This window comes from Pholis gunnellus (genome assembly GCF_910591455.1).
Source record: "Pholis gunnellus genome assembly, chromosome: 10".
Taxonomy (NCBI): domain Eukaryota; kingdom Metazoa; phylum Chordata; class Actinopteri; order Perciformes; family Pholidae; genus Pholis; species Pholis gunnellus.
The window spans coordinates 6,147,455-6,159,464 of NC_136537.1; the positions used below are offsets into that span (position 1 = coordinate 6,147,455).

A 12,010-nucleotide genomic window follows, 5' to 3' on the forward strand; every position below is an offset into this window, starting at 1 on the left:
TCCTCTACTTTGAGTAAAAAACAACAACCTACAAACAGATCCGCCAGTGTTCCGGTTTAACATTAATGAGTAACCGCGTGAACTGAACCGGAACACGGGGGGGTTGCATGTTTCATCACGTTACATTTTTTTCCGTCCTAAATCACGACAAAGTTTCACATGCAGTGGACGTTAGCCTTAACCCAGCAAGTCTGAACTGTAACGGTACATAACGTAACTTAAAACTTTAACATCAATACAATGCACTAACGTTAGCTAACGTGATATCAAGCTGACTAGCTTGCCATTATAAACAGGTTGGGAAACACTGAATGTAAAAAAAACTGTTTCAATTTGATTTTCAATACGTAAACGAAAGGAAAATGCAAGATTTATGGTAGAAATAAAGAATGAGGTCATCAGTGAGGTTGATAATGTGAAGTACTTAGGAATCATCTTAGACTCACATCTAAGATTTGATAAACAAGTGCGTAATATCAGCATAAAAGTTAAATCAAATCTCAACTGCTTCAGATTCATCAGAAAATATCTGCCATTCAGCACAGCCCAGCTCTACATGCACGCCATGATATTCTCACACCTATCATACTGCATCACTACCTGGTCACAAGCCTCAGAATCAACTATACAACCCATCATATCACTGTATAACCAGACATTAAAAATGATGGATAAAAAACAATGAGCTGGCACCATTGTCAGATCTTAGAAAAACACAATATGTTCAGCTTTGAAAGCTTCATAAGCTACACCAACCTAAAGCTTATTTTTAAATGTCTACATGGTCATGCTCCTTCACTACTTAATGAATTTGTTACAAGACACCAGCACACCAGTAGAGTGAACACACGGGCCTCAGTAAACGGGAACTGTCGCATTGCATTACGCAAAACCTCATTTGGACAATAAGTCTTCTCTGTTAAAGGAGCAAAACTATGGAATTGCCTACCAAATGAGTTGAAAATGCAACACAATTTTAATGTTTTTAATAGAGGTATTAAATCTTGGCTAAAAGAGAAACAACATTGTTCTCACACCTAACACCCCTATGAACACACTTGTACTCTGTATGTATCTGTGGATGTATTTTCTTAATTTTTGTTTCCTATTCTCTATTTTAACTTTTTTTCCTATTTTAAATTTTTTTTTAAAGCCTCCTGTGTTGTAAATTAGCATTAGCAAAATAAACAAACATGACAAAAATATTACGTCACACAACTTGATATGGCAGTTTAACGTTACTTTACGTTAACGTTCGGTTACATTAGGTTAGTTAACCATTGTGTTGTCTTAACTTTCTGTATACACCACTTGTCCTAAGGGTAAAAAATGACCGCCTTCACTAAACCCCTAAAATAAAGCAGCTGGATTGCATTTTAAACCCCAAATCTATTTTTGCATGAAGAAACAACCTGTCATTCATCACAAATGTTGTGAATATCTAGGTTTTTCCTCTTAACAGTGCAGAAAGACTGTGTTTAATCAGTAGAATCCACTTCTCCCAGACCTCTCTTATGGCCGCAAGTTTGTCTGTCACACGCCTTGCTGGTCTTGACTCATGATTATCAAATCGTATGGTTCTTGAGAAAGTATGAAAGACTTTCAGTGGCATCGTTGCACGGAAAATTGCCCTTCCACTCTCTGCGTCCCAAACACTAGATGCAGCCTCGCCTCGGGACCTATACACACTTACTAAGATTAGCAGCCCAATGTAGGCACGCAGGTCAAGCTCATCCATCCTTTTCCAGTTGTCTCCATATTTACGGAGACCCTCCAAATTTGTCATCTCCAGGATGATTTTTTCTATGGCTGGTGAGATGAACATGCTGAATGTTGAGACGATATCCTGGGCATAAGCAACTGCATGTCTTGTGGGCCCTGGGCTCATCCTTATGACATTTTGTGCTGCCATCCTACCCTGGTTGTCATATGGTGACCAGGACCATGTTATTTTTCCGTTCTTTGACAAAAATTTCTCTCTTTCAGCTTGGGGGATTTCTTCGTGCTCTGGGTCATATTCTTCCTCATCTTCTTCTTCAGATACATCTTCCTGTTCTAAATCACCGTCCTCTTATTCCTCCTGGACATCTGAATAAATCAGATCTAGGACCTGCTGGGCAGTGAAATGTGCACTCATGGCTATAGTAAAGAGAGTACTGGGGGTACTGTTATCTGCAGCAGCTTTATAGCCACTGACTGCATTCCCCATTAGTAAACAATGCTTTCAAGAAATGTTTATTCTCTCTGATCTTGTTTGTATTTTGTGTGTGAACTTCAGTCAGGTGTTGGGTCGTGGAGGGGAGATGCTGCACATTCGTGAGAAAGTTTTCGTTTACCCTGAGTTCAATCAGTTGCACACGTAATCTCAATTTATTGTGTGTGTGGAGTTTTTTTTATGGTTTCTTTAGTATGAAAATGATTGTATAGGCACCGGGTCAAAAATGACCCCTAAGACAAGATTTGTACCCTGTTGGTGTACAGCTTTTATGGAAATATGAACAAAGGCAATGTTTAACTTTTTCTCATGTTGGGGTCATTCTAGTAAAAGTCATTGAATTTCAAGTTTAAAAAAGGTCATTAAGGGGGTTTCCTATACTGTTAAACATAGTGGCGGGTCATTTTTGACACAAGCGTTAAACAGCATAGTACATCAAAGATGTTTTATAACGAAGATCATGACATAACTCACCCCAAAAATGACAATTTTTGCCCAAAAGAGACAAGTTTACAGGTATCAAAATAGCTTATTTTACCTAGCACTTAAAATCAGGTTAAACTAAGTAATTTGAAACCATTTTTTTTTTAAATAATTCTGCATATTGCACTATTGAATCAATTATTATAAGGGAAAATTCCTTAACCGCGACAGCCCTACATCACTATTACTGTAACTCCAAGTGCCTATTTGTGCATCGTGTAGTGTTTGCATCTTTGGTCAATTGGCAAAATTGGACAGCATCATTTTGCATTTTTACAATAGTTTTGTGTGTTTGTGCTCTCACCTTTGAAGTGAATCTAAAAAGAGTGTCTGCTTTAGTGCCTGGTCGTGTACCTTGGGGAAGATGAGGACAACCGTATCAAGGAGTATCTGGTAAGTAGTTTTGCATTAATCACTTAAGCTTTCGACAAGATAAAACATTAAATATTTCAACTTTCAAGGTCATACATGTTCTGTTGTTGTATACAAATACTCATGCTTATTGTACATGCATGTAAATATGCATAGGCACGTGACTATGTGCCTGCGAAACATAATGCTTGCTAGCAGAGCTTTGGTTGTAGCAGACAGAGTTCAAGTGTAAATATTTGAAAGACATTTTACCTAGCTTTGTTTTTTTAATATGAAATGGCGGAAGGAGGAGGCGAAACTGATTTAGTGGCGAAGTTACTGGGGACGCCTTTCTCAAGAAGGACATTTCCGGACAAACTGGACATAGTAGGAAACGGCCGGCCAACCCCACAGCTAGCAGCCCTGACCCAGCCAGGAAAAGGATTTGTGCGCCACTTTCAGTCCACAAACTATGAACGGTTGGCTGACAGGGTCAGAGAAGAGTTGCAAATTGTATTGCTGGGAATGCCTTTTTTTTTGCGACTGAACGTCTTGGTGTATGGAGCCATGCTGGATTTCGTAACCTGAGCTGCCTGAACAAGGCCGCTTCACGACACCAAAGTACGGCGGGACACGATCCCGATATCGACTGCGTCTGTCGAGCGGACATTTTCAGCCCTAAAACGCATCAAAACCTATTCCAGAAACGCAACTGGGGAGGCTCGACTCTCATCGCTGGCATCCATGGCAATCGAAAGGGACCTCTTGCTGGAACTGAAAGGCAGGGATGTACTGCACAGCTGCGTTATTGAACTCTTTGTAAACAAAGACAGGAGAATGGACTTTGTATTTAAATAGAACAGCATTTGGTAAGTGAAACTGCTTTTGTTTTCTTTACATCTGCAGTGTGTTAATTTGGCCTATCGTGTCGTTTATGGATATTGTTCACTGATGTAAATACTGTTTGAATGGCCCTTGCTCTTTAGTGTGAGTGTTGCTGGATTGTTTTTGTCATGCTTTGTTGTAAATAAATGTGACTGGTTCTTGTGAGTTCGCTCTTGTCATTGTGTTAATTACATCGATTTTGACCATATGCATTGTCCGTTAATTACGAAGCATATACCGTCCTTCGTGGGTTTAGGGTCCGGATAATTGAATCTGTTTGAGCTGTTTTCTTTTACAAAGCAAGAATGATGGTCTGGAGAAATGGGGATTGCTTAGCCCTGTTTGAATCAGTAGGAACAGCTGCCTAAACGCTGCGGGGAGAATGTAGCGTGAGATTGTGCGTGTTGTTTTCCTGACTAAACTAGTTTAGCATAGCAGTTGTGTTTTGTTTTGCTTCCGGGTCGGAAACTAAACAGACACACAGACCGTTGTCTCCACCGAAAACATTATATTTACTACAATTTAAGCTTCTGCATTTTCCAAATGCACTAGTATTATTCAAACGAATTGTTCGGTTTGTAAGCCTCGTACCGAACAGTTTAATACGAATACGTGATCTTACACCCCTAGAAACAAATAACCGTAGCTGTGGCATCATGATTAGGTGGTAAGACAGCAGTGAAGGCCCAGGTATAAAATGCACGGCCCGCCACTGCTAGACCTCCAATTGATTTGTTTGAGATTTGATTTAGAGAATTGTGTAGTTTTTTATATTGGTACATCAGAAACTGGTTTATTCAGAATAACTTTTTTAATAAGTGTCTTGTATTTCATCAGGTTGTTCAGAAGGATGAAGCTGGAACGGAGCTTGAGTGGTGCGAAATGGCAGTTTTTGTCATCAGGGAGGAGGATTACCTCCAGCCACCACACAACGATGGAATCGTCATCGATGGTGTGGAAGTCCTTAATGATTTGCCATCAGTAGCACATGCATGTGTTATATTATTTGAACTCGTTTATGCTCTAAACCTGGGCTATCCGTGTACGCTCAAATACACTTTTGATGCGCTGCAAAAAATAATCATGGAGATGGAACCAAAGAAGTGTCAAACTCGAAATATTGAACCAATGAAAAGACATTTGGATACAGTATGTGTTTTGTTCTGTTATATAACTTGTATTCAAATACACTCCAGGATAATGGAAGGTAGAGAAACCGACTTTGTTTAAAAAATGGTCTTAATTTTTGATTAATGCTGTACACTGAAAATGTGAACGCTAAATTCACGACAATTCAGTAGCACTAGTAATGGTTATACTTTTTTTTTTTTTTACAAATGATCTGTCTGTCAGTATATAGTGACAGTTTAAGCTAATACTGTAAAGATATTTAAAGTATTTAAAGTTATCAACTGCAGCTTTAGAAAAGGAAAACATTTTTTGCAAGTTTTTCACATAAACATTTCTTCTTCTTTGTCAGTTTTTTATATTGAAATACTAGAATGAACTGAACTTCTGCCAACCGAGCTATCAAATTACTAAAGAAAATCAACATACCGTTACTCGCAATATGTCTTAATCTTGACATGCACTTCCTCAACTTTTCTAAAATCAAATTGCCTTTCATCACTCTTATGAAAAATGGTGAACTGCTCTGTTCTTGAGATCTCTTTTGACTATGGTGTGTAACAACAAATAAAAAACTAAATAGTCAACTGGACTACATGACCAAAAAAACATAACTTTTCCATACTAGCAAAGAGTTCCATTGGAGATAGACTGGTAAAGACCCAACAGTCACATACCATTCACATTGTGAAGACAGTAACTCACTGCATCTTTAGATTTGTAGGTTTTAGGGATTTCTGTCCAAGTGAGAGAAGCACTCTTTGAATAACTCAAAAGTGTTCCTCAGTTGTTGAGGGTACTCCAAATTCAGGGCGTAAATAAGTCTGAAGAGTAGGCACATCGGTTGTACTACATTTTCACGCCGGTGTTACTTCCCTACTTAATACTGCTCACACCCGTATTACAGATTTGCGTCACCAGAGGATATCACAGGGTTAACATATACCAGTCTATCCGTCTCCCATGCAATGAGCCTGCTCTAAAAGTGTTGTTATGAATCCCACTGCTTTCTTTGGCAAACCCGACCTGTGTCAATGTCTAACCTTAACCAATCGTCTCTGCCTCAACCAGCTACATAATGCGTGTGGTGGCCCGTTCTTTGTTCTTCTTCCTGTGTAATGGGCTATGTTACGAGGCTCTGTTTCTGACACACACATTTAAACAGTCCAAATGATAACTCTTGCACGCTGATTCCTTTGCCGTCATTTGATTTATTTGTTTTCACTTTCGACAAATGTAACAGCCAAAAATCAGTTTAACGTGAGGTCAAAGACTGTTCCGATGCCCCGTTCTACACAAAGGAAAAACTCACTCGAGACTCAGTCCCACCCCTTCCTCTTATACCAGCTGATCGTCATCTGATTAATAACAAAAGTTCCAAAACAAAAATAATTATACAGAATGCACATTTAACCTTCTTTCATAAATTAAGAATGTGTTTAGGTTATACAAATATGTTCGCAAAATTAGAAATTATGATTTGTAATCAAAACTAAATATATGGCTCTAACAATGCGGGTCTTGACAAGAAATGTAGTTGGACAAATACTTACGTGCTCTGCTAGGATAGCTGCTGTTGTCACCAGCTAGCTACCTTGATGTAGCTACTAGGGGTGGGGGAAAAAATCGATACAGCATAGTATTGCGATATTTTGCGTGGCGATATTGTATCAATACACGGAAGCCAATTATCGATCTTTTATTCTATAAACTATAAAAACACCAAACGCGATGAACGTGGCGCGAATCACGTTAATCGCGTCATTCGCGCCGCCGGTCTCGCCAGGGACTATTTGTGTTCATTCACGTGAATCGCGCTGGAGAGGGGGCGCGGCTTATCGCCCTGAAAGCCGTTCAACTGTCCGCCATCAACTGTGGAAAAAATAACCTCTATTTCTGCTCAGTACGTGTTGTGGAACTCCCAGATATCACGGTGAACTAAACGCCATCATGTCTGGTTCATAACAGTCCGGAGGAGCTCAGTGGATTTCATCAAGCTCACTAGCTATGGCCCAATTCAGGGGCTGCATCCTTCGGAGGCTGCATTCGTAGACCGGTTACGTCACAGCGCGGCGACTAGGCTGTCCCATTTCGCATTTTTGTTGAAGACTCCTTCGAATGCAGCCGACGAATGCGGCCTTCAGACCCCACATTCGCGGCCCAGCACATCCCAAGATGCATTGCGTGCCGGTGAAGATTTTATTTCAACAAACATGGCGGCAAGTGATGCGGGAGCGAGTGACTCGACATCATTCACATTTAAATGTAAGTATTGGGTTTCAACTCACTCGAATGTCACCGATACTAATGTTAAAACAAAATAAGAGATCGTATAACATCACGTGTGTGTTAAAATGATCAGTTAAGTTACGTGACATTCGTAACTGACAAGCTAACTAGCCGCGGCACTAATGGCTGCAGCTCATCTGCCTGATCAGACCGTAGTTAAGCCATAAAGTAACATTTAATAACTTCACGTTCACACCTCAGAGATTGACTAATATCTTACTGAGATTGTGATGATGTTACAGATGATTTATACTTCATATTATGTTCATTAACAGGTGGATAAGTCCAATAACGTTAATACGGTTGAGATTAATTACACAGATGAACTGAACGTGAGTATTTTGCTGATTCTTGTTTTGTGGTGTGAATTAAAACTAACTGTACATTCTGTTTTGTTGTAGGGAGCCAGGAGCAAACGGCTCAGTTCATCAAGTTGAGGGGGGAGAATGATGGCCTCTTCACCGGAGCCAAACATTCTGCTAGTGTTGCGTGGAAGTAAGCTATTAGTCCTTTTGTAATATCTCCATTTGATCATCCTGTACAGTTACATTAGCTCTCATCCTATATAAAGCGTTTACTAATAAGACAACCAGTAGAGAGGACAATACACTTCTGATGTGTTGTTGCTGTCAGAGATGTAAGTTGGCACCTTTTTCTTTTAATATTTAAATTGAAAATAAGGCATCCGTGTAAATGATTTGTGTGAATTTGGGTATATTCTGCTGTGTAAAATGTGTGAATTCTCTAAGTTTGCATACTTGTGCTAACATTATTGATAACTTTTCATCATTTTGTCAATGTGATTAGGATCATTTTGGAGAAGATGTGCCTGCAGGGGAGGGTGAGTCCCTTGCAGGCAAAAAAAAAATGGGACAACCTCAAGAAAAAGTATAAAGTATGTGCTTATGTGTTACTACAAGTTAATTAATGTTTACCGACATTAATTTCGCTGCTGTTTTGTTCACTGTCTTGACTGATGTCCTCTGCCTTAGGATTGCAAGTATCCAGGGTCAGGAGAGGGAGTGAGTGGGAAACCCACTGCTGCAACTTGGCCGTGGTTTGTCCTCATGGATGAGGTGTTGGGACAGAGGCCGTCTATAAACCCCCCTGTCCTAATTGCCTCCATCCCTGAGGACACACCAGTGCCAAGCAAGGCAGTGGGTGACCAGGAGGAGAAGGAGGAGGAAAGCCAGCCAGGGCCAAGCAAGTCAGGGCCGAGAAAGAGAAAGAGGAAGGGAGAGAAGAAAGATGAGCTGATGGAGCTGATAAGGGAAGATATGAGGTTGCAGAGGGAGGCAGAGGAGAGAAGAGCGCAGGAGAGCAGGGAGAGGATGGAGAGGCTCTTTTCTCTACTGGAGAAAATGGCTAATAAATGAATAACTGAACATGTAAATAAAATTAAGTTTTTTGTTAAATACATTGTTTATTGTATTTATTATATACATATTCATTGATTATATCATATTCAACTGATTATTTAGAAAAAACAATATTGATTAAGAAAAAGAACTATAAATAGCTGTGACAATAAAAACAGTAACTTGAAACAGTAGGAAAAGCGTTTTAAAAGAGCTTTTTCGTGTGTATAAAAAGGTGAGAATTGAAACAAAATATATATATATAATTGAACAAAACAAAACAAAAATGATGGGGTGCCACAACAAAGACCCCGGTGTAATGATATCCTCTGGGTGGTCTCCAGAGTGTTTGGTCTCCAGCTCCACTATCCACCACATCGTCGCAACTGGGTTTGCAGGGGTGGCTCATCGACGGCTGCCATGTCACTATATTGTCAGAAATAAGGAAGTATAAAATACTCTGCATACGTTTTATTTTGAAAGAATCAGTCCTAACAGTGCTACAAAAACAATTTTGGTAATTAGGTATCACAGCTTTAAAATTTGTATACTTGCCTAGAAATAATTGTGGTCACCAGGCACGTCCTCCAGGGCAGACACCTCTGCAGACAGCTGGTCCCACCAGGGAGCACCTGTTGCCTCCAAACCGTTCTCCCCCTCATCCTCTGCCACATCCTCCACAAGATCGTCCTCTGGGGCCATAATATCCTCAGCCCCGAGGCAGATGTTGTGGAGGACGGCACATGCTGTTATGACCTGAAATGGTAAAATGGCAAATATATATATAAATATGATGTGATCTACTGTTCTTCAGTATCCTAAAAAGTATTGTTGAGTGATTACTTACATGAGGTACGAAGGTGTGGTGCACCTCCAGCGCTTGGAGGAAGATGGCCCGGAACCGGCTCTTCATCATTCCAAAGGCACGCTCTATAATGGAGCCTGCCCTGGAATGATGGCCGTTGAAGCGCTGGGCTCCCACACCTTGCAAAGGCCTCTTGCATGGAGTGATGAGGGGGAGTGGGTGTTGGAGGCACAGGTACCCTCCGTCTGCAAGGATGAAGTGCCCTGGAGGAGGATAGAGTGGACGCCGGTACAGTGGGCTGTGGCGCAACACTCTAGAGTCGTGGACTGACCCAGGCCAGCCCACGTAGGTGTCGATGAAACGGCCCTGATGGTCACAAACAGCCTGCAGTAGGATAGAAGAAAACAGTTTCCTGTTTTTGTAGCAGTGACCATCAAGGCCGCTTGGCGGCTTGATCCGGACATGGCAGCCGTCGATGGCTCCAGCAGCTTTCCGAAAAGCATGGTGTCTTGCCAGCCCTGCAAACCCACGAGACACTGCATCCAGGTCTTCGGGGGTACTCAGGAAGTGGATGACCTGGTGGCGAATGGCCACCACCTCCTCAGTCACTCTGTGGACGATGCGGTGGACAGTGGATCGAGGGATTGCAAATACTCCCGAGACCACCCTGTAGGAGGCCCCACACGCCAGCCAGAATAAAAAGACCAGGGTCTCAATAGTGGCACCCCATCCGTGCCTCCGATCCTGGTGGAGGAGGTCCAGCAGCACAGCCAGGGCCTCCCTGCTCAGCCTAAAATCAGGCCTTGTATCTTCATTATTAAAAAACCTGTCCAGGACAGGAACGCTGAGGTTCATCCTGCAGTACAGGGGTCTGGGCTGGTTTAGGGAAAGGAGGAAAAGAAGAACTGTTAAATAAAGAACAATATTAAATGTGGGGAGCATAGGCAGAATAGGCTTATATTATATCTATCTATCTCTCTGTCTAGTTATCTATCTGTCTGTCTGTCCATCCAACCTGTTTCAGCTGAAAAATGTATGTATGAATGATTATTTTTAGATTACAGTAAAACCATTTTAAATATGAAATTAGAGAAGTTGTACTAAGCTAAAGTTAACAGTTGTAGATACAAGTACATGGATTAACCAATTTAAATTGAATCACAATTTTAAAGTACCTGAAAATGGTCCTCTCTGAGCCTGAAATAGATGATACGGCGGTGTCGGCGGCGGTACAGAAGCACCATGTTTGGCTCCATTTTCTACGTTTTTAGCGCGAAGCTGGTTGCTAGGCGATGGGTACAGCAAAGGAAAAACTGGCTTCCTGTTTGGTGACGGAAACAGGAAGTTCTCTGTAGCGTAGGCCGTCTCATTTCGTAGACCGCACGGTCTAGCCTACGCGGTCCTCAAAGGACGCAGCCCACGTAGACCGCGAAGGCTGGGTCCTCCGAAGGATGCAGCCCCTGAATTGGGACATAGCTACTGTGTCTAGTGAGCCACACGTCGGCTGTTTACTACAGCTGTATGAACACAAAATAAACAGATTTGGCTGTGATTTAATGGCAATAAACCGACAAAAAGGGACTCCGAAATAACTATGTAATGATGCCGATTTGTACTTGTTTTCTCAATGGAGCTCGGTTCGATCGGTGCTATTCTATGCTAACATTGTAGCAGCTCCATCAACACTCAACATAACGTTATCTAGACGTAAATACGGCAGCGTCTTTTTCATTGTTTGCACCATATGGTGCATGTGAAGTGTTTCGCTCACCCGCTCAATCTGGCCTCACAACGGGCGTTAAATCTGCCAACAGCAGCCAGGCTCATGGGGAGAGTGCAGCGCATAACTGGCTCTCTGCCCTCGACGTCCACGCATCGCAAGTTATACCAGTATATAACTCTTCTATCGTACTTATATAAGTTATAGACACATTTGCATTCAGTTAAGTTTGTCAGGTGCATGCAACATTTATGACAGTGTTGGTCTGCTTGACAATCCCATTTTGCTGCAATAAAAATGATTGAAGTGAGACTGAAAACTTTATCTTATTAGATAAAACATGTTGACACAGTTTTCCTTTGGGGACATCGTTTGCAGTTGAAAAAAGGTAATAAATCGCAATATAAGTTATCGCAATACTCAGCATATTGCAGTATCGTGATAATATCGCAGTATTGTGATAATATCGCAGTATCGTGATAATATTGCAGTATCGTGATAATATCGTATCGTGACCTAAGTATCGTGATAATATCGTATCGCGGGATCTCTGGCGATTCCCAACCCTAGTAGCTACCGCTGTCGCATGCCACTCTTCCATGTGCTATAGCCTGTCTGCATTACATTCACACTCAATTAAGTAGCTCTGAATATCTGTCTCCAAAATGACATGTAAAATTGATTTTAATCCAAATTGCTGCTTCTGGGCAATGTACTACCACAGGAGGTTGAACAGTTACGCGACCTACCGTTTGCAGCTGTCACACCTGTATCAC

General features: G+C 41.4%; 1 protein-coding gene across 1 annotated transcript; it reads right to left on the reverse strand.

Moving 5' to 3' along the window:
- Positions 1 to 9,264: 9,264 nt before the first annotated feature.
- Positions 9,265 to 10,369, reverse strand: LOC306702549 (putative nuclease HARBI1; the record flags this gene model as incomplete). The annotated part of the gene is made up of 2 exons (XM_079168188.1): positions 9,265 to 9,465; positions 9,557 to 10,369. The coding sequence occupies 2 exons, from the start codon at positions 10,367 to 10,369 to the stop codon at positions 9,265 to 9,267; spliced, it is 1,014 nt and encodes a 337-aa protein (XP_079024314.1).
- Between the last annotated feature and the right edge of the window lie 1,641 nt (positions 10,370 to 12,010).